This window comes from Sinocyclocheilus rhinocerous, unplaced genomic scaffold (genome assembly GCF_001515625.1).
Source record: "Sinocyclocheilus rhinocerous isolate Xijiao unplaced genomic scaffold, SAMN03320098_v1.1 scaffold711, whole genome shotgun sequence".
NCBI classification, from domain to species: domain Eukaryota; kingdom Metazoa; phylum Chordata; class Actinopteri; order Cypriniformes; family Cyprinidae; genus Sinocyclocheilus; species Sinocyclocheilus rhinocerous.
In genome coordinates, this window is record NW_015641018.1 from 3,268,043 (window position 1) to 3,290,338 (window position 22,296).

General features: G+C 34.6%; 1 protein-coding gene and 1 long non-coding RNA gene across 5 annotated transcripts in view; both read left to right on the plus strand.

Moving 5' to 3' along the window:
* LOC107753861 (uncharacterized) lies at positions 1-11,312 on the plus strand. The gene is made up of 3 exons (XR_001641516.1): positions 1-137; positions 4,570-4,747; positions 11,008-11,312. It is a non-coding gene; the product is annotated as an uncharacterized LOC107753861 (long non-coding RNA).
* A 10,217-nt stretch (positions 11,313-21,529) lies between these two features.
* Positions 21,530-22,296, plus strand: part of LOC107753848 (trafficking kinesin-binding protein 1-like) — a 14,325-nt gene continuing 13,558 nt past the window's right edge. For all 4 annotated transcript variants that reach the window (XR_001641513.1, XM_016570117.1, XM_016570116.1 and 1 more), the window contains exon 1: positions 21,530-21,903. Coding sequence is in view for 3 of the 4 variants with exons in the window: in XM_016570117.1 (XP_016425603.1) it covers positions 21,759-21,903 (145 nt within the window). In the remaining variant the exon portion in view is untranslated. The remainder of the gene's footprint in view (positions 21,904-22,296) is intronic.

The following is a 22,296-nucleotide window of genomic DNA, read 5'->3' on the forward strand; positions in this document are numbered from 1 at the left end:
TGGAGCTCGAGCTCCTGAATCACAGCGCCTTCACAGAGGATCTGATTCTGACCAGAGGACCTCGACAGCCCGAGGCGCTGCCCACAAACTTCACCCCGGGGCAAAAACGTGAGCTCCACACGGACAAACAAAATAAAGTAAGTTTCACGCATTTATAAATCAACTGTCAACTAAATGAACTGCTTGGCTGCTGATTCGTGAAGTGAGTAAGTTGGACAGAGGGGCGACTGTTCTGTTCCCGTTGTTTGGCAGGGTGGGACTTTTCATCTCTACTCATGCATTTCATTACAAACATCTACAGTTCACTTGCTTGTGTTGTTTATAACGGGTTAGAAATGTTCAGCGTGCATTTGATGTTTAACGCAGACTAAATGATGTGAGTTTTTTTTACTCTTACTTTTTTCCCCCCATCTGCTGCACTTCCTCACTACCAAATAAGGTTTAGGAAACTCATGGAAAACTTTGACACTGAAAAGTGTCTTCTGTTTCCGCCGTGCGCTTTTTAATCGAATGTACACATAGGGCATTTGTGTCTGGTGCCATCCGAAACGGCAGCTTGCAGTTGGATATATACAGCCTGGTGCTGAGCCCTTACAAAAATAATACACACCCGGGACATGCCTGAGGTAGAAATGTTGCTTACGGTGACGTCATAATGAAGTTTGAACTGAAGTTTGGAAGATAATAAACTATTGCACTCATAGTAGTTATGTATTGTTTAGAGAGAATAGGACATGACAACCCAGCTGACAAAAAATAATTTTTTTGAAAGTTTAGCTAACGTTCCCATTGAGTTATGATTCATAACTGGAATGCTACTTTTGAATCTCTGAACATTCTGAAGCAAGTAATAATGAGCATCCATCTAAAACATTTCAGGAAAAAAAAAAAGCATTCCATGAACAATGTATAAGTAATGTTTTTGCTGAAATTCTGTTAAAGGGAAAATTATTAATGGGATAGTTAACCCAAAAATGAAAATTCTGTTGTCCTATATAATTGGTCCAAACCTGACCTTCTTTCTTCTGCTAAACACACAAGAATATATTTTGAAGAATGTTGGTAACCAAAAAGTTGACAGCAGCCATTGACTCATAAAGATTAGGAACAACTTGAGGGTGAGTACATGATGACAGAATTTCCTTTTTTGGTTAACTATCCCTTTAAAGACCAGATTACTTTGAAAGACCGTTCAGTTAATGTAGAAGAACGTTTGTTCATAACTTTGAGAGAACCTTGCCAGAACGTTCTAACCAAAGTTCTGAGAACGTTCCCTATTAGCTGCGAAGTCATTAAAGTGCCATTTTTTCCCCTCTGTGAAGCTATTTATCAACTAGAATAAAATAATAAGTGGGAACTTATGAACATGAATGTGGGTGAAATATTTTCACCTCCCATTAATTTGTAAGCTAATGGTTTTTAAATCCTTTTATGCAGTGTACTTTGCTTAAAATGGGCTTTACCCTGAGTTTAAGACAGGCTGCTGTGGATTTTCCCACTGAAATGAAAAACAGCGACAGACAGGTGTAGACACACCCGAAGAGATTCATTGACTGGGTTTGCATGGACAATAATAAACTGATATTAATTAAAATGTTGACATATTCTAATTATTTTTGAGTCATGTAAAACGCCTTATTGCCATAAACCAATATTCCAGTTATCTGCAAATTCGACACTATATGAACATTGCAAACACCTCAGCTGTTCTTTCTCTAAGTTTCCGCGTGCAAATGTACAAATGAATGTAATATAAATCATGCACCATAGAAGTCTCATGACCTACACTTTGTAATTCTGAATGAAAATTAAGTTGATTAAATTACATTACCGGTAATTAAAACATGGACATTGTTCTCTGAATGGCCCCTGAATGGATTCATTTAAATACAGCATGAGATTTAGCTCTCCAAGCCTGTCCACACCTGTTTTCTGATTTGCTGTGTGTGGTCAGTCCTGTTCTCCTCAATAAAGCCTTTGCCAGCAAATGCAAAACAGAGAACTCTGAGGTTTGTGCATTTGCTCCTATTGTTGTGAAAGAGAAGGAACAGGGACCTAGACAATGTTTCCAGGATGGTGTTAAATTTTTTTGAAAGTTTAGCTAACGTTCCCATTGAGTTATGATTCATAACTGGAATGCTACTTTTGAATCTCTGAACATTCTGAAGCAAGTAATAATGAGCATCCATCTAAAACATTTCAGGAAAAAAAAAAAGCATTCCATGAACAATGTATAAGTAATGTTTTTGCTGAAATTCTGTTAAAGGGAAAATTATTAATGGGATAGTTAACCCAAAAATGAAAATTCTGTTGTCCTATATAATTGGTCCAAACCTGACCTTCTTTCTTCTGCTAAACACACAAGAATATATTTTGAAGAATGTTGGTAACCAAAAAGTTGACAGCAGCCATTGACTCATAAAGATTAGGAACAACTTGAGGGTGAGTACATGATGACAGAATTTCCTTTTTTGGTTAACTATCCCTTTAAAGACCAGATTACTTTGAAAGACCGTTCAGTTAATGTAGAAGAACGTTTGTTCATAACTTTGAGAGAACCTTGCCAGAACGTTCTAACCAAAGTTCTGAGAACGTTCCCTATTAGCTGCGAAGTCATTAAAGTGCCATTTTTTCCCCTCTGTGAAGCTATTTATCAACTAGAATAAAATAATAAGTGGGAACTTATGAACATGAATGTGGGTGAAATATTTTCACCTCCCATTAATTTGTAAGCTAATGGTTTTTAAATCCTTTTATGCAGTGTACTTTGCTTAAAATGGGCTTTACCCTGAGTTTAAGACAGGCTGCTGTGGATTTTCCCACTGAAATGAAAAACAGCGACAGACAGGTGTAGACACACCCGAAGAGATTCATTGACTGGGTTTGCATGGACAATAATAAACTGATATTAATTAAAATGTTGACATATTCTAATTATTTTTGAGTCATGTAAAACGCCTTATTGCCATAAACCAATATTCCAGTTATCTGCAAATTCGACACTATATGAACATTGCAAACACCTCAGCTGTTCTTTCTCTAAGTTTCCGCGTGCAAATGTACAAATGAATGTAATATAAATCATGCACCATAGAAGTCTCATGACCTACACTTTGTAATTCTGAATGAAAATTAAGTTGATTAAATTACATTACCGGTAATTAAAACATGGACATTGTTCTCTGAATGGCCCCTGAATGGATTCATTTAAATACAGCATGAGATTTAGCTCTCCAAGCCTGTCCACACCTGTTTTCTGATTTGCTGTGTGTGGTCAGTCCTGTTCTCCTCAATAAAGCCTTTGCCAGCAAATGCAAAACAGAGAACTCTGAGGTTTGTGCATTTGCTCCTATTGTTGTGAAAGAGAAGGAACAGGGACCTAGACAATGTTTCCAGGATGGTGTTAAAGTATGGTGACTCAGAGGGTAGAGTCTGATCCTGGGCTCATGAGGAAAACATTATGAGGAGAAATATGAACTGTGTTCCTGTTTTGAAAAGACATTTTTAAAATAATTTTTTTTTTTTAAATATCGACATGTGAGCTGGCATGATATCATATAATAACTATTATAACTAGTTATAATAAACCAGTATAGGTTTGGTTCTAAATCGAACATTTATGAATGCAATTTGTAATAGATTTCTTGAACTTTATTATGGTAGGGTTTTAACTATGGAACTTCTGGCCATATAGATGTTTAAAAAAAAAAATTCAAAACTTACAAATATTTGTCAATGTCCATCATGCATCACAGAAAAGTTCAGTCTTTTTTTCTGAAAATCGCAAAAGAAAATGTCATTTCCTTTTTGAATCAACATTTTGTCTTGTAAGTGACATGTTAAACATTTTTAGAAAAAAATCTAATTTCAAAGGTAGAATTTTATGTATTATAACTACACACATTAAAATATTCTGATATTTACCTGAATTCTAATAATCAGTCACGTCACTGTCCTTACTGTTATTATCCTTTGTAAACAATACAATATCTTTTTGAAAGAAAAAAATGTTTATGATGAATTTTCATAATTTAAAACTGTGAAAATCTGTGTCTGGGACTAGAATAAAATAAAATATATGCATAAGAAGTATGAAAAGTAGAAAAAATACGTTTTAATAGGGCTGTCATATAATAAAATGAAAAAAGGTATGTTAGTTTAACAAATAATCAACCTTTTGGACATAAAAAACCAGTATGGCCGTATCATGATGTGTCACGCCTGGAAGTCATTGACATTTAAATAAATGACTTGGTCATCACTGAGTACTATTATCAAATTAATGAAGCATTGCAATTTAATAATGGGTTTAATAAGCATCAAAACCATCACAAGCATCCACAAACCATTCATGAGTGTAAAATGAATGATTAGGTTCAATTAATCAGTAAATCTGATTGAGTCCATAAAGTAATCAGAGGCATTTGATTAAATTGACCTGGCAGCGGTGAAACTGCTTTTAGCTGTATTAGCTGCAAAGTGCCGGCTCACAGATCGCCTCTCTTTATTCTCTCTCTCTCCTGCCCCCACCCACTCCTCTTACTCCACCCTCCCTATCTCTCCATTCAGAAAGTCATCTCGGTGCACAAGATAGTCGATAGAGTGAGCAGAACAAGACAGGGCAACCTTGAGCGGGTGTAAAGGACAGTTTGAAGAAGGACACAGGCTCCTGTGTGTGACCTATCGTCTGTGGCCCCGGGAGAGCGGCTCTGCTTTGGCCCAATGCAGAGATCATCTATCAGTTGCTGTAAGTAGCTCTAGACTTCTTTTATGTGTCTGACTCTCAGTTGTAGCTCTCAGCTGTTCTTATGTCCTATTACGGGACCCTCGGTTGAGCTTCAACCTGTTACTGTAGATGTATGGGATATGACACAAATGGACATGACAAATCTGTTTGGTGTCCAAGCATTGTTTGAGACACTGTAGAAGCCCTCAATAGAAAGGAGGCAGGAAGTAAGTGTGCTGTTTAACTGATATCAGTCCACAGTGAAATGTGATATATTGTCGTATGTTTACAGGCCATTTAGACATTTCGTTTTTGTGTTTCAATTACACAAGATCATGATTGTTTTATTAATAACACTATAAAACAGACATTACAATTCACAGTGTTAGACAATACAATACAATACAAAACATTACAACTATGTAAGTGACTATTTAAGGAATACAAAAACCATATATCATAATCATAATGTATAGCAGTAGTAGAGCAAATCAGAGATTTGCACGTTGTTATATTAAGACATATGTCAAAGTATTGTGTAATGAAGAAGGCTAAATAGTCAGAGGACTGTGCTCTTTAAAAAAGGGGCTAAGAAGTTTAGACTTTTTCTTAATGGCTTAAGTTCACCAAAAAAATTAAAATTCTACCATAACCACCAAACTAGTTGTTCCAACCTCTTGCTTCTGCAAAACTCAAAAGAAGATATTTCGAAAAATATTGGTAACCAAACATTGGTGTCCAGTGATTTCATTGTTCCTTTGTCAAAATATCTTTTTTTTTGTTCCACAGAAAAAAAGAATGATTTTTGGAATTATATGAGAGCGAAAAAAGTATTTTTTAAGTTTTTACGTAGCTATTTTTTACGTTTTTGACAAACCATTTGTATAAGTCTTATATAGTTGTATAAATAAGTCATGTCAAGTCATATTTCATAATCTCTGTCAGCTCGCCCATGAGCTCTAACTAAAATGCACTGGACATTTGGACAAATTTGGAGTCAAAGGGCATGAAAGTGGTCATCTAATGCTGTGTGGCCAGAGGAGAACTGGACCCCCGACTGAGCCTGGTTTCTCCCAAGGTTTTTTCTCCATTCTGTCACCGATGGAGTTTTGGTTCCTTGCCGCTGTCGCCTCTGGCTTGCTTAGTTGGGGACACTTCATTTCCAGCGATATCGTCGCCTTGACTTGACTTGGCTTGACTTGGTAAAATGTACATTTGTTGTTATCAGCATAGTCCGCATTATGCAGTGTGCTTGTGCTTGTTTTCTCCATGTAGAATTTTGCACTTTATAGAAACTTTATGTCATATAGAAAAACTTGAATGAGTGATGGTCATTGAAGTTTAATGTGACAAGTGGTGTCTTGTGATTCTAGAAAATATATACAGTTGAAAAGTTTACACTTTGAAATTTTTATTCAGCAAGGAAGTATTAAATTGATCAAAAGTGACAGTAAAGACTTTTGCATTGTTACACAAGATTTCTAGTTCAAGTAAATGCTGCTCTTTAAACTTTCTCTTAGTCAAAGAATCATGTAATCCTGTATCATGGTTTCCACAAAAATATTTAGCAGCATAACTGTTTATAACATTGATAATAATTATAAATGTTTCTTGAGCAGCAAATCAGCATATTAGAATGATTTCTGAAGGATCATGTGACACTGAGACTGGAGTAATGGCTGACAAATTCAGCTTTGTCATCACAGGAATAAATTATATTTTAAAATATAAAATATAACTTTATCCACTATAGCTCTGTTTATCCAAATTCACTAAAAGCAGAATTTATCTGGAATATTATATTTATTTCTTGCTTGTAGGCAACAGTGAAAGCAAAGTAGATCAGCTGATCACCTTTATAAATACTGATGTCATTTGATACATGAGCATAACTTTGACCTCTTAAACATAAATCCCTGCCCAGCTTACAGCACATATCATGTTTTCGCTTTCTAGTTGCTACTGTATAATTTCAGGTCTCATATCATTATCATCCTCTTTATGAAAAAAAAGTTTAGAGGTAGAACTTTGATGAGCCATAGCTTGTAACTTTTTATTTGCAGAGTTCAGAGTTTCTTGAAGATGGCTAAGGACTCAGCTGCTCGGATTGAGTTGGGCAGATCATTCCACCAGGAGGGAACATTTAATTTAAAAGTCTGTGAAAGTGATTTTGTGCGTCTTTGGCAAATAATAATTTATAAATTAAATAATAATAAATTAAATAAGCTTCAACAGAGTTTCTGCGGGTCTTAAAATGCCTTAAAAAGTCTTAAGTTGGCTTAAAAAGGCCTTAAATTGGAACAGAATGTCTTAAATTCATAAAGTCATGGCATTGAATGTAGCATGCACTGCAACAAATGAATGTCTTCTTCAGTATTTGGTTTTCCAATACAAATATCTAAACTTCCTTAAATAAAGATACATTTGCTTCAGATGTAAAATTAAGTCACAATATGACATTCATGCATAAAACAAGAACAAATATCTGTCAGTGGGGTATGAAAATTGATTTTTGGAGCCCATTAGCAGATATCTGTCCTTGGTTTAATCATAAAGTAACTTCATTTTAATCAATTTAATCAATCAAAAATACTTTTTATCTTCTCAAGTAAATATATAGTTCAGTCATGAAACTCTAGATGGCGCAGGCGACGGGTTGTGATGCTAAAATCTTCCGAGAGTTGTCATGATTGAAATGCATTTTCCTGAATCAAGAATCCTAGACATTTGCACTTGAAAACAAGACAAAAATACTAAGGAGGAATATCTTTTTTTTCTTTCTAATTCTGTTTTTTATTTATTTATTTTTTGTAAAAATGAATAAAAAAATAAATGGAGATCTGTTTGAAGTTGTTTTTTCAAACACTGAAGTGTTGCGAATAACTAACTGAAAAAAGACTTACATGTTGACATAAATGTCCTAAATTTTTAAACCTGCAAAGACTCTGTTCAACTATGTCTGATTTTCCATGTACGAAACACTAGCATACTGGTTTGGAACAACAGGTTTCCACAACAGTGCTATTTTCAACTGCATATTGCATCATCAGTGTTTTATTTATTGTATATTGAGCTCATAATCTTATTAATTCAGCTCAGAATTTGTATTTGTATTTATATGTATTTGTTTGTCCTTTTTATTCGGAGAGAGTGTGTGCAGGACTGCTCGTAGGCAATGGGCATTGTTTGTATAGTTGGCACACATGATCAGATACAGCAGTGATAGGAGAAACTTATCTATCACCTGAGCGGCAGAGACAGAGGTTCTCCGTTAGATCTCCTTTAGAAACACCTGATATTGCTGCTGAGAGCCGACATCATTACATAACTTAAGACTGCGCAACATATTTGAAAAATGAAATTAGCTGTGTTGTGGATTATCAAGCAGAAGATAATGGATGATTCCTTGTGCATTTGTAGTTTTCTGCATCTCTGCAGGATGAAAGAGGGCTAAAGTGTAGTTCTTGACGGACGTATCTTTCAAAATCGTAATTTAATCTGATTTTGATTGTGTAGGCTGCCTTATTGTTCTCATTATATCTGTATCCAACTTCACCTTTGTTGGTCTGTCATGGTTTATTGCCGGCAATCAACCTACCTGATCCAGGCAATGCAAATTAGAGGAAAACATTGTTGTAACTGCTAGTATTTGACTAAAATTGAGCTTGTAGTTCCTTGATTTGCCTTGATGCATTTTCTTAAGCTGATCAATGACTGAGATGTAAAAAAAACCTGTTTTGAGAATCTTAGATATTGATATGCCAGGTTGGTTAATTTGTTGATATTTGACCTTTTTTGATTTTGGCATTAGAAGATACACATGCTTGCTTAGTATATTGCCAAAAGCATTAGTTCTCCCATATTCCAGTTACAAAATCTATCAATAGCCTGCATAATACACATGCAATTTTCAGATAGGTCTATTTTTAACTGCCTTAGCTGTCAACTTTTGCCATCTAGATAATTTTAAAGAGATTTTTTTGGGCAAATGATTCAAAAATAGGGTAGAACATCATTGTTAGGGCACTTAGGCTATAACAAAAGGTACCCAGAGTGGATATCAATTTATTATTATTTTTGTTATTCAAATATTTTATTTTAATTGATTTTGAGTAAATATTGTGGGGTTTTGTCTTATTTGCGATAATTAAATTGCATTATCGAAATATTGGCATGATATTAGTTGCCTGCCACCTTGAGATATTGGCATCAACATTGGCCATTGGAAAACTATTCTAATCTATTTACTGAAGGTGAGAGAGTAAAGGACAACTGCATTAACCTTGACATGCTTTATCAGGAAAAACTGTGCATATGATGATTTCCCCATAGTGTGTTCTTCGAACGGCTGATTTTCATTGAACAGTTTGCAGGAAAGTGGTTTGATTTTGATGGAAAGAAATGGTTTGTGACTTGTAGTTAAAGTGTGGTCTGTAGAGTGAAGCAGAAAGAACCAGAAAAAAAGTGGATTAGGCTCAATTTCAAGTAAATTGTCTTTGTAATAATTGTTTATCTCTGAACTAATTCTTTGTGAGTTAGGGAATTAGTGATAATGTGTTCTTTGTGTTTGTTATGATGTGATTTATAATGACTGGATTATTAAGAGTGAGCATTTGACACTGTATGGACATTTTAAACTTTATAAACCTCTAAAAATAAGTTATTATGCATGCATTGCATAATGCATATAGATGTCCGTGTGTACGTGTTCGCATGAGCCCATGCCCATAAAAGCCCACTGACGGATGCATCATGTGACCAAGTCCTCAGGTCTCCTAGGAGACGACCGGTTCAGAGTGCATGTTGCATTCAGCCAAACACATGCTTTCTGTACATTGAAGTTGCCCCTCCTCCCGACTTAAGCCGTAATACAAGTGTGTCTGTTCTGATAGGCTGAAAAAAGACTTTCTTTGTTCCGCCTGTCTCTCTCTCTCCCACTTTCTCTTGTTTTATCACTCTCTCTCTCTCTCTCTCTCTCTCTCTATTTGCCTCTCTCTTTCCCTGAGATGAGGAGAGCCATAGAGGCTTTGTGAAAGGACACACGTAGACACCTCCAGCAGGAGTTTGGTTGGCAGTGAGTATTGTGAACAGTCACCTTGAGCTAGTCCAAAGTCTCTGGCTGGAAGTAAGAGTGACTTAAGACCTGGGTCAACATTTTAAAACCAATAACAAATACAGTGCTCAAATTTATTTTGGAATGCAAAGTTTGTATAGAGTGACGTATGTTCGTCAGCCAACCCGGAAGTTAGCATCACCCTGGTTCCCCAATAGGATTTTTCCATTGGATTTGCAGAAAATGGGCTCTGTGATCAACAAAGGTTTACGTTTCTTACAAGCTTAGAGGTAAAAAAAAAAAAAAAGATAAATATAAAGCTATTATATAACAATTATTGTTGAATTATTGTTTCGTATCTCTGATAAATCTTATCAGCTGTAAGCATGTTCAAATGAGGCTTATCTTTTTCCAGTGACTGTGAAAATTTGTGTTAGTCCAGTTCTGATTCATGATTTCTTTTTAGAGCAGTTTTTGTCAAGTGTTTGTGTTATTTAACAATTTCTTTGCAGAAAAATGGCAGCTAAAAATGCTTGGTAATTTGACAACTTGTTGCACATTAAATTATTATAAATTAGAATAATTTTATTTATTATATTTTATTTCATAATTTCATTTCTAGAAGTACATTTTTCCTATATTATTTTATTTTATTTCTAGAAGCACATTTTGCTAAAAATCTGTTAACTGTTTACAAAAATCTCTAGTTAATTTCTATTGGATGTTCTGTAAAGCTATGACAAAACAACAGTAACCAAAAGAGCATGAGCTTACCAAAGGATTGTTATGGTATAATCATATTTTAGCATAAAATTACCTAACACATCTTGTATCCAAATATCCTATTAAACATGATATATTCTCACCACGGGGTCTTTGCTTCCGAACAGGTCATGGCTCAAAAGTCATGCATGATTTTATATGCCACCAGCTGAATTATTGAAACGTGCATCATGACATTTAATACTGGATCTGATAGACATTTTCACTGGAAGACATTAAGCTGAAAGCAACACTGCTGTAGTTACATGAGGGCCTACCTAGTTTCACATCAGTAGCACAATACAATCAATGGCCTGCTTTCAGTAAACAGTCTGTATCCTGAGCATCGTTGTTTTCATAAGTCTTTTAACCAGATACTGATAGGGGAGTACACAAAAAGCTCTTTTCTTACATTCAGTTTGTTAATATCAGTGTGCATCACTCTCTTTCTTTCTGTCCCGGCTAGGTCACATGAGGACGTGTGTCGGTCTGTTCTGCACCCATTCTCTGATCCAGCATCAGTCTGCTGAAGGCCTCAAGCATTCATCACCCTGAAACCCAGCAGGCCTTTCACACTGTCCCACTCCTCTGATTCTGCCTCTTCTCCTCCTGCGTGCCTCTCTCAGCCCTTCCTGGAGACCCCAGGGCCCCTCAACCGCAATGGAGAGCAGGGAGAGGGATGCGGGACCCTGGCCCAGGAGATCTGCCTCACTCCTGGGAACCTGAGGGAGGATCCTCCGCCGGCACAGGGCTTTCATGATGTCTCTACTCTCACAGGTACAGAAAATGGTTTTGTTGGTGTGCGATTGTTGAGCTCGTCAATATACTAATGTACTTTTAGCAGATACACTCCTGTTCAAAAGTTTGAGATCTGTCATTTTAATTAGCGAGGATGCAGCAGATTGTTTAAAAGTGACAGCAAAGACATTTAAAATGTTACAAAAGATTTCTATTTCAAATAAATGCTGCTCTTTTGAACTGAAAGATAAAGCAGAAAATTAAGCAGCACAACTGTTTTTACCATTGATGATAAGAAATAATTCTTGAGCAGCAAATCAGCATATAAGAATGATTTCTGAAGGATCATGTGACACTGAAGACTGGAGTCCCTATTGAAAAATAAATATACTAAGTGGTACTTTTATTATACTAAACTGCTATACTTAAAGTCTGCTAAACTGGAACAACTAATTTTTTGTTTAATGCACTTTAATTGTGCGGAAGTAGTGCTGAAGTCCAAATAAAGATAAACTTAAGTATATCTGATTGTGCTAAAGTGGAACTGTTGCAAGTATACTTCAGGTACACTTTAAATATCTTGCTTTTGAAGACTGATATTATTCAAAGATCAAACAATCCTCATCAATAGTGATATTAAAACACATTTTAGGCTTAATATTAAGAAATGTGCGTTGTGCACAAGTAGTACTCCAAATAAAGTTTAAATATAATTATTTTATCAGTTATTCTTGAGCAATATGTCAGTAAATATGAACTATACTTAGTATGAAATAAATGTATTTTAAATATATTACTTTATTACTAGGGAACCTCAAACACTTAAAGGTATGGTTCACCCAAAAATGAAAATTACCCCATGCACTTTTTATGATGGATGAATGCACTTTATTGGAATATGAACACCCATTCACTGCCATTATAAAGCTTGGAAGAGGCACGACCATTTTTAATATAACTCTTTCTAATATATCTTTTTATTTTTGGGCAAACTATCCCTTAAAGCAGCAGTGTATATTAACTGGGACCAAAAAATACTGCTAACTCCTCTTGCATTAAAATTAAATGCTCTCTACAGTCTATACTAACCTAGACAGTACTTTATGCTCGTTCTCAAACATCAGTTGGTAGGTGTTTTTGTATTTTAAACTGCCCAAATTTGCTAAGTGAGGTTAGTACTACATTGTTCACATAGCCTTCTGCATTTGTTCTTTACCACCTGTAGTGCACTGGTATGACTTTGTTGTGTTACCTTCATAACAGAACAGAAAGCAGACAAAGGCAGGAAAGGTGGAACAAACCATTATCGAAGGAAGTACCTATATCTGTGCACTGCTTTCTAATTATACTCCATCCTAAAAGCTCAGAGTGTGTGCTGTAGGTTTATTAATAGCATTCAACTAGTGGTCGACCGATATTGTTTTTTTTTTGACAGCCGATGCCGATATCTTGGAAAGCAGGGTGGCCGATATAAAGCCGATATAATTGTATTTATTTTAATTAATATTTAAGAAATTTGACATCGGCCAAACAGAAAAACTTATCGCCAAGGCCGATATATCGGCCGATATTTGGCATTTTTCAAATATCGGCCAATATATTGGTAGACCACTACATTCAACTCTCAAATATGATTTTAAATCATCTTTTGCAACTACCAGTAATTTAAACCTAACTGTTTTAATTAATAACTGACTGACTAATAACATTAATCTGGCTTTTTAACTCGAAAGACACCTTGTATATCATATTGGAGCTGCTGTTGAATTAATGTTCACACTGTGAGATTTTAATTTCTCAGTCAGGCCACAGAGACATTACATGTGTATTTTTTTATTACATCAATGAATGTGAGCTTCTAAATGATGCAACTTGATAATTAGATACATTCAGATTATGTGAATGTTGAATGGGCAGTGAATGGTTCTCTTTCTGTTTATCACACACAGACCTGTGCTCCAGTGTGGATCTGCCAGAGGTGGAGATTGTCAGCTTGCTCACAGAAGAATTGCCCAAATACACTCTGCGGGCGGACCATGTGTTTGGGTACGAGCACGACGACTGGCTGCACACACCTCTGCTGCCACCAGAGGCCGCTCTTGGACTTACACAGGAGCAGATCGACGAGACACTCAAGTACTTCTGTGAGTCCACACCGTTCTATTTTACTATATACTGCTTTGCCATTGCTGTCAAATCCTACCATTTTAAAACTGTGCAAAAGCTTGGTAGTGAAATATATATATATAATTGTGTGGAAATAGTGCTAAAGTCCAACACTAAAGGGGAGCTATTGCAAGTATACTTCAGGTACACTTTAAATATCTACATCTTGCTGATATTTAGAGACTGATATTATTCAAAAATCATAGAATACTCATCAATAGTGACATTAAAACACATTTTAGGCTTAAAATAAGAAATGCGCATTGTGCACAAGTAGTACTCCAAATAAAGTTTAATAAAAAAATTTTTTATCAGTAAGTCTCGAGCGATATGTCAGTAAATATGTTAATAGATTTGAACTATACTTAGAAATAAATGTATTTTAAATATATTCCTTTTTTTTACTAGGGTCCACAATTGATGATTTCACCCATTCAATTTGGCTTTATTACATGATAATGTATTTTCCTTTACAACACAGTAAAATTAAAACCATAAAATATATAATTGTTATTTGAAATAATATAAATGTTAACTGAAGTAAAATAAAATAAATAAAAATATTTTATTATTTTACATAATATTAATATTATTTTATTTCAGCTAGTTTCCAAGGCAATGTTTCTTATTTTTATTTAGTTTAACTTGATGTACTAAAATAACTCAAACTAAAATTAACAGATGTATTTAAAAACAACAAAAACTAATAAAAGTGACAAAAACACACAAACTAAAATGACTAAAAATGTAACTACAATTAACATAAAAGCAAAAACAATAAAAAATTAAACAAAAACTGTATTCGTATAGATACTGACAATAACACTGCTTCACAAATGAATGCAACTTTTATGAACTTTGATTTCTAAATACAATCAACAGAAGTAAAACCTAAACGTAAGTTATAAACAAACCATGGTCGCATGGTTTTAATGTCACCACCATAACCTTCCGACAACTCTTTCAGTCTTTATTTAAAAACATTTTCCCTGAACGTTTGAGTTAGAAAAGCTTGCATGAGCACAACTGTAAAGGCAATAAGACTACCCTAGTGAAAAATGAATGTACTTAAATGTATTTGAAATACATTTATTTCATGCTAAGTATACTACAAATACATTCTCGTATTTATGTACTTAATAAAATGCCCTGCAATTGTACTTTTATTATACTAAACTGGTATACTTAAAGTCTGCTAAACTGGAACAACTAATTTTGTGCTTAATGTACTTTAATAGTGCAGAAGTATAGTGCTGAAGTACAATTAAAGATATACTCAGTATATCTGATTGTGCTAAAGTGGAACTGTTGCAAGTACACTTCAGGTACACTTTAAATATCTTGCATTTAAAGACCGATATTATTCAAAGATCATACAATCCTCATCAATAGTGGCATTAAAACACATTTTAGACTCAATATTAAGAAATGTGTATTGTGCACAAGTAGTACTCCAAATAAAGTTTAATTATAATTTTTATATCAAGTCTCGAGTTATCTGTCAGTAAATATGTTAATAGATTTGAACTATACTTAGTATGAAATAAATGTATTTTAAATATATTACGTTTTTACTAGGGTATATAAGTGGACTAGTTAGTAGATGAGTTTACCTGTTTCGTGTGATGACGTTTAACGTCACCGGCAACCTCTGTAGCCTCATTTAGCCACTTGTTAGTGGTTGCCTTTAAAAGGCAAGCAAAAGCTTTAAAAAATTGTGAGTGGGGTATTACTGGTGTTTTTATGCTGTATAGTATAAAACGTGAAAAGTTTTTTTAGCTGAAACATAACCACAGACCAGGCATTTAACCAAAAACCAATAATCTTCAGAACAATGGAGTCGGAGGTGCTTGGTCTACAAAAATACGTCATCCCTGCATCAATCTTTTTAAGCTGGTTATTTAATTTAGGAAGCAACATGTATCATATCAAATAAAAGTCTATATGAAAACATGTGGCAGTACAGCCTCGCTTTACCAGTTACAGGCTCGAGTGCCACTGTTGACCCTGCCAGAGAGCAATGCTGTAATCCCAGCCACTTCCCTTCTTCTTGGAGCACAGATGTAAATGCCATCAAGAGGATTAGCTCCTCGCTGCTTAAGGATAATGAGACGTTCTGCTGTTCTCAGTGGCTTCTCTCTATGGCCTGGCAGACAGTCAGCCGCTCTGACGTTTACACCAGCACTGCAGTATCTGTCTGTTGCTCAGATTGGCTAAACTTAGGTCACTGCAGTTTAGGAGTGTGCTTATGGATTCTCTAACAGGTGTTTCTTGAGATTTAAGGTGATTTGGTTCACAAAATTTTTTTGTCATGCTGGTTGAAAGTAGGGCTGGGTTTTGACACAAATTTCACGATTCGATACGATTCTCATTCACAAGCTTGCGATTCGATTCCCAATTCGATTCGATTCAATATCGATTATTTTGGATATATATCAGGTACACAGGGGAAAAAAATTCTCTTAACTAATGCTGTAAAATATACATGAGAGTCAGTTGGTACTACATTACTATAATATATTTAAGGTTAAAACTGACTGATGTTTTAGGCTACACAACTGTTTAAATTACACTTAAAGAAGTTTTCATAATAAAAGTTACAATGACATAATATTTCTACTTCAATTCGTTTTTTTAAATAGGCCTATAAACATTTAAATGGAGGCTGTCATAAAAAATATATAAATTAAACATTGAAGAACAGTAAAAAGTATAATTAATATATTATATGGTGCATATATTTAGCAAAATGCCCCTCTCTACAGTTTATTTTTCTATCTGACTAATGAATTTATGGTCACCGAATATGTTTTTCTGAGGTAAATGTGACGTTACGTGACATTGTTTACAAGCTGTTATATTGACGTCTTTGCGCGGCTGAAACTTTACTGATTGAGCGATTACATAAGACAGGATACGGATTGTAAAGTTATACTCTTTTTTTAAACTTACCTTCGGATGTTTAGTCATGTTTATTTTGTGCTGAAACTGGTATTAATGTGGAGGAGATGATCAGTTCACGTGCGCTATGCGCTGCCGCTTTTATTGTAGTCGCTACAGCAATCTGTCACTCCACATTAAACAGCGCCAAAATGGCATTTATTGTTTGAATACTGCAATACAATGGACAGAATTTGAAATCTGAGATTTTGTTTCATATTAAAAGTAGCAAAGCACAATGTTTATTGTTATTGCAATATATTGGATGGGAGGTGCCCTTCAATATTCCGTCCATCAACTGAAAACAGGCTAGACTAATCGATTCTTGGGATTTAAGAATCAATATCGTTCCTAAAAATGAGAATCGATTCATATCGAGATATCTTAGTCTCTTCACATCCCGATAGCAATCACTCAGTTAAGTGGTCTAAATGTATTTATAGGCGTAGGCGTATAGGCAGGCGCAGGACCATAAAATGTTCGACCAATCATATCCCTCGGTCCGAGGGCTACGATAGGCTGTCCTACCTGCCTGTCATTGTATGTATTTGCACACCTGTTCACGCAGGCATAATACGTCGTCAGCGCATTCCATTCGGCTATTGCAGACCAAGCGAGAATGAAAGGCGTCATTAGTGTAATATTATGCACTTTGTACTGTAATGTTTTGTCACCGGTGAATGAGACATGAGGTAATCTGACAGCATTGCATTCAGTCTTGCTGGTTAGCCTCTGGTCTGTCTGTGCATGTTCATGTGTTTTGGAGGAGGCGTGGATTTGGAGAATGATTATGCAGAGAGGGTGGGATGTTATGCTTTCAAATCTAGCTTGCTATTGCTAGTCTCTCAGAAATCGCCTACCATATCTTTAACAGGATTGAAAAAAAAAAACAGTCATTACATTTGTTTCATGGCTGTGATTTTGTGGCGTCATAAAACTATCAATGATTGACCACAAAAACCTGCAGGACTAAATAAAGGCAGTAACTTACAGTAGATAATATACACTACCGTTCAAAGAGTCAGTCATTTTTTTATTAATAAAATTGATACTTTATATAGAAATTAATACTTTCTTTTGGCAAGGATGCATTAAACGGATCAAAAGTTACAGTCAAGACATTTATAATGTTACAAAATATGAAAATGCTGTTCTTTTAAACTTTCTAATTAAGGATCCTGAAAAAAAAATCATCACGGTATCCACAAAAATGTTAAGCAGCACATCTGTTTTCGACATTGATAATAATAAATGTTTCGTGAGCAGCAAATCAGCACAGATTTGAAGAAGGATTTCTGAAAGATCATGTGACACTGAAGACTGGAGTAATGATGCTGAAAATTCATCAAATTAATATATTACCGTTAAAAAGATATCAAATAGAAAATTTCTTTTTTTAAATTGTTTAATAATATTACTGAGATTTTTGATCAGATAAATGCAGCGTCGGTGAGACTTCTTTCAAAAACATATTTAAAAAATTTGACTGACCCCCAAACATTTGAACGGCAGTGTGATCAGCCAGTGTTTATTTTGCAGTTCTGAAGTGATGGAAAAAAGGAAACAGATCACTGTTTGACTGCTCTGATTGACTTACGTTGGTGCTAATTTAGTTCTAATCCGCTTGGCATGGAAACATGTTCTCATACCTGCACAGATCTCTTTACGTGGGCTGTAGCCCAAACACAGCTGTTATTTCTAGCCTAAATATCTCAACATGTACACTTCTAGTGTGTATTCTATCAGAGATTTAATATGTATTATTTTTTGTCCTTCTTGTTTCTCACTCTGCCTAGCCTTTTTGAGCTCTCATTGGAAGAAGTCCTAGTGTTTTGTAGGTCAGATTTTAGCACACCGTGCCACATCATGTGGTGACGTGACCTGCTATTTAAAAAATTTTGTTCAATATTTGATAGACCCCTTCAGAATCTGGCTAGAAAGCAATTGTGGCCCAAATTCTTTTACATGTCTGAAAAAGAAAGACTAAAGACGTGGCTTTGAATTCGACCCATGTATGATTTTGAGGGTGCACAGATTAACTTGAATGCAAAATGGATTGCTTTTGGACTGTAGGTCAGTCATCAGATTATGTGCAATTATTTTATAATGAAACAAACAATATATTGACTTCTAAAGCCACTATTTTAAATGTCTATTTACTCATAAAATAAATAGTTTTGAATGATCTTCATTTAGGTGGCAAATGTTGATTTATCCAATTAATATAACATCATATCATGTTATTAATTCAAAGAAAAGTTAAATGATTTACACTTCTATTAAAAATAAAATGTGTTTTCAACACATGTACTATGTCCAAAACATTACATTTCAAAAAACGCTAGGTTTTAATTTTATACACAATCTACATACAGTCTAACATATTCCCTCAAATGTTGTTATTGTTTATGAATAGGTTCATTCAGACAAAACACGATCCTAACATTATCATACATTCAGAAAAATGTCACCACAACCATATTTGATACTAGATAGGCTAAGAGGTATAGGACTATCTGAGAGCTGTCTGGATTGGTTCAAGAGTTACTGTTCTGGTCGTTCACAATCAGTAAGGGTGGAGGGGTTTCGGTCAGATCCCCTGCCCCTATTTAAAGGGGTCCCACAAGGAAGCATACTGGGGCCTATACTTTTAATATTTATGTTAATGATATCGCTCTTGCTGTAGGTGATTCTCATGTACATTTATACGCTGATGACACTATTATTTATACATTTAGCTCTTCCATGACTATTGCATTATCTTTATTACAGGCCAGTTTTACTCGCATCCAATGTGCGTTCTCTAGTCTAAAATTAGTTTTAAATACAAATAAAACAAAATGTATGGTTTTTAACAGAAATCTATCACAGGTTGAATATTTGCCTAAAATTCTCTCATTGGACGGCTCTGAGATTGATTATGTTGAATGCTACAAATACCTTGGTATCTGGCTTGATAGCAAATTGTCATTTGAAACTCACATAAATGTATTGCTCAGAAAGGTTAAATCTCGTATCGGTTTTCTTTATCGTAACAAATCTTCTTTTACACATTCTTCAAAACAGCTTTTGGTTAAAATGTCAGTTCTCCCAATTTTGGACTATGGTGATATAGTTTACAGGTCTGCTTCAAAAACTCTCCTTCATAAACTGGATATTATTTACCATGCAGCAATCCGCTTTGCGACTGGAGCTTCATTTAACACTCACCATTGCCACTTATACTCTTTATTGAACTGGTCTTCTCTTCATTCTCGTAGACAAATTCATTGGTTTCTGTTCATTTATAAAACTCTTATCGGGAAAACGCCATTATATTTACAGTCACTTCTTAATATTCATAATACAAGTCGTAATCTGCGCTCTAGTAGTTTCATTAATTTCTACATACCTAAAGTCCGTACGTCCTTTGGTCGTTGCTCTTTTCAGTTTTCTGTTGCATATGATTGGAATCATCTGCAACAGACTTTAAAGCTTAGTTCATTTATCTCGCTCTCTTCCTTTAAAAATTTAATTCAGTCAATAGTACAAGACCATTGTACTTGTTTTTAGTTATCTGTTTGTTTTATATGTTATTGTTTAAAATTGTGTTATTTGTAACTTTATGTTTTTTATTATATTGTACCTGCTTTTTATGCTGCCTCTTGGCCAGGTCGTCATTGTAAATGAGAAATTGTTCTCAACTGACTTACCTGGTTAAATAAAGGTTAATAAATTTGGCTAAACCAAGCATGTTAATTTAAACAGACTAAGGTTCAGATAGCTGTACACTCCTCCTTTATATATATGTAGTTATATTTTAGCACTATTTATTTACTATTATAGCGGTTTAAAAAAAAGTGTTTTTATTATATAAAACTTTATGTACATTGTACTTTATATACATTCATTTTAATTTTAGTTTATCATGTCCTTTGTATTAGTTTTTTTTAAATATATTTCCATGTTTATTTTTATTTCAGTTTGAATATTTTTAGTGCTTTAACTTAATCTTATTTATTTCAGTTAGTTGCCAAGTAATTTTCGTTGAAGTTTTTCATCTAAAATGTATATTTTATTTGATTTCAGCTTACAATTACCAAAAAACAATTTTAATAGTTTTCGTTTTAATTAACAATAACAACACTGATACTGACAACACTGCTATTTATATACTAATATTTAAAGTTTTTATATTTCAAAAGTTTTATTTTATATTGTATAAAATGTTTTTATATTATATAAAACTATTTTTTTCAGTTTTTATTTTAATTTCAGGTTTTCATGTTTTTCTCATATTTGTTCTACAAAATATTTCTATATAGCTTTTATTTCAGTTTTTAGTCATTTTAGTAATTTAACTTTAAACTTATTTCAGTTAGTTGCCAAGGCAACATTTCATTTTTTTTTAAGTTTTCCATTAAATTAGATTTTATTGCAGCTTCATCTTCATTTTTGAGTTAACAATAGTGCTGTCAAACGATTAATCGCGATTAATCACATCCAAAATAAAAGTTTTTGTTTACATAATATATGTATGTGTACTGTGTATATTTATAATGTATATATAAATACACACACAGAGTATATATATATATTTTAAAATATTTACATGTATATACATTTATATATTTATATTCTTATATTTTATATTGTACATAAATATATTTAATATATAAACACAACATATTTTTCTTAAATATATACATGCATGTGTTTGTATTTATATATACATAATAAATATACACAGTACACACACATATATTATATAAACAAAAACTTTTATTTTGGATTGCGATTAATCGCGATTAATCATTTGACAGCACTAGTTAACAATAACAACACTGATGTGGTGCTGTGACTGTGGAAGTGTCTGTCTGTTGTGCTGCAGCAGTACAGTATTATGACATTAATCTGGAAGGTACCATATTGTGTTTGAAGGGGGGGGTGTTCCATCTGCACAATAACCCAAGCTGTTTCAAATCAAATCAGCAGAACTGACTCATAGGTAAACTTGATCTAAAACCCCAAATGACTACAGTAACACACACAAATCCCTGGTCTTTCATCTATCTCCCTAAATTTCCCTCAGCCATCGTCCCCTCTCCTCCTCTCAGAGTTGATCTGCTCATGTGGCTCAGAGCAGCCAGGTGAGTCTGAGCTGCCATCAGGCTTGAGCTGCAGTGACACACACTCTCAGAAGATTCTGTAACAGCGTCAGCATGTGCAGTCTGAGAGCTTACAGGAGCATTAGTGAGCAGGAAGCCTAGGGGACAGCAGCAGTGACTGGCAGCAAACAGACAGCTCGTGTTATAAATCAGCCTGGCACAGTCTGTGGAGAGAGAGAGAGACTCGAGACAGACCGCATTGCAGGGCAGACACACATAGCAGAGCATGAGTTCAGAAATGGAGGTGTGGAGCAGTTCGGGAATGGATGAGAGCGAAATAGACAGCAGCACCAGCCATGATGAAGATGATGAAGAACCAGAGGACGAAGGGGAACCCGACACTGAGGGACTGTGCAGGGAGCTGGTGCAAGGTAACAGAGAAAGATAAGCAGACTAACGGTGTGAAAGAGGGGAGTTATTTGTACAGAAAGAGCCGCATGCTGTGAGGCAGGAGGAGAGAAAGCGTGAAGTCAATAGTGAAGGTCTTTATTTGCTGAAGAGGGTATTGGGCATGAACAGCATGTCAGTAAATCCTCATTATCATCTGCTGAAGAGGTTTCACCTCCAACATGTGGTTACAGTCTTTTTGTGCTTGCATCATTTGGTTTTTGTCATAATGATGGAATGATGGTTTTGACCTTGTTGAAGTGTATGTCTAAAATATGGAGTATAGATGGATATACATGTATGTATGTATGTATATATATATATATATATATCTCAGAATATTTAAAAATAATATTTATACATATCAGAACATTAAA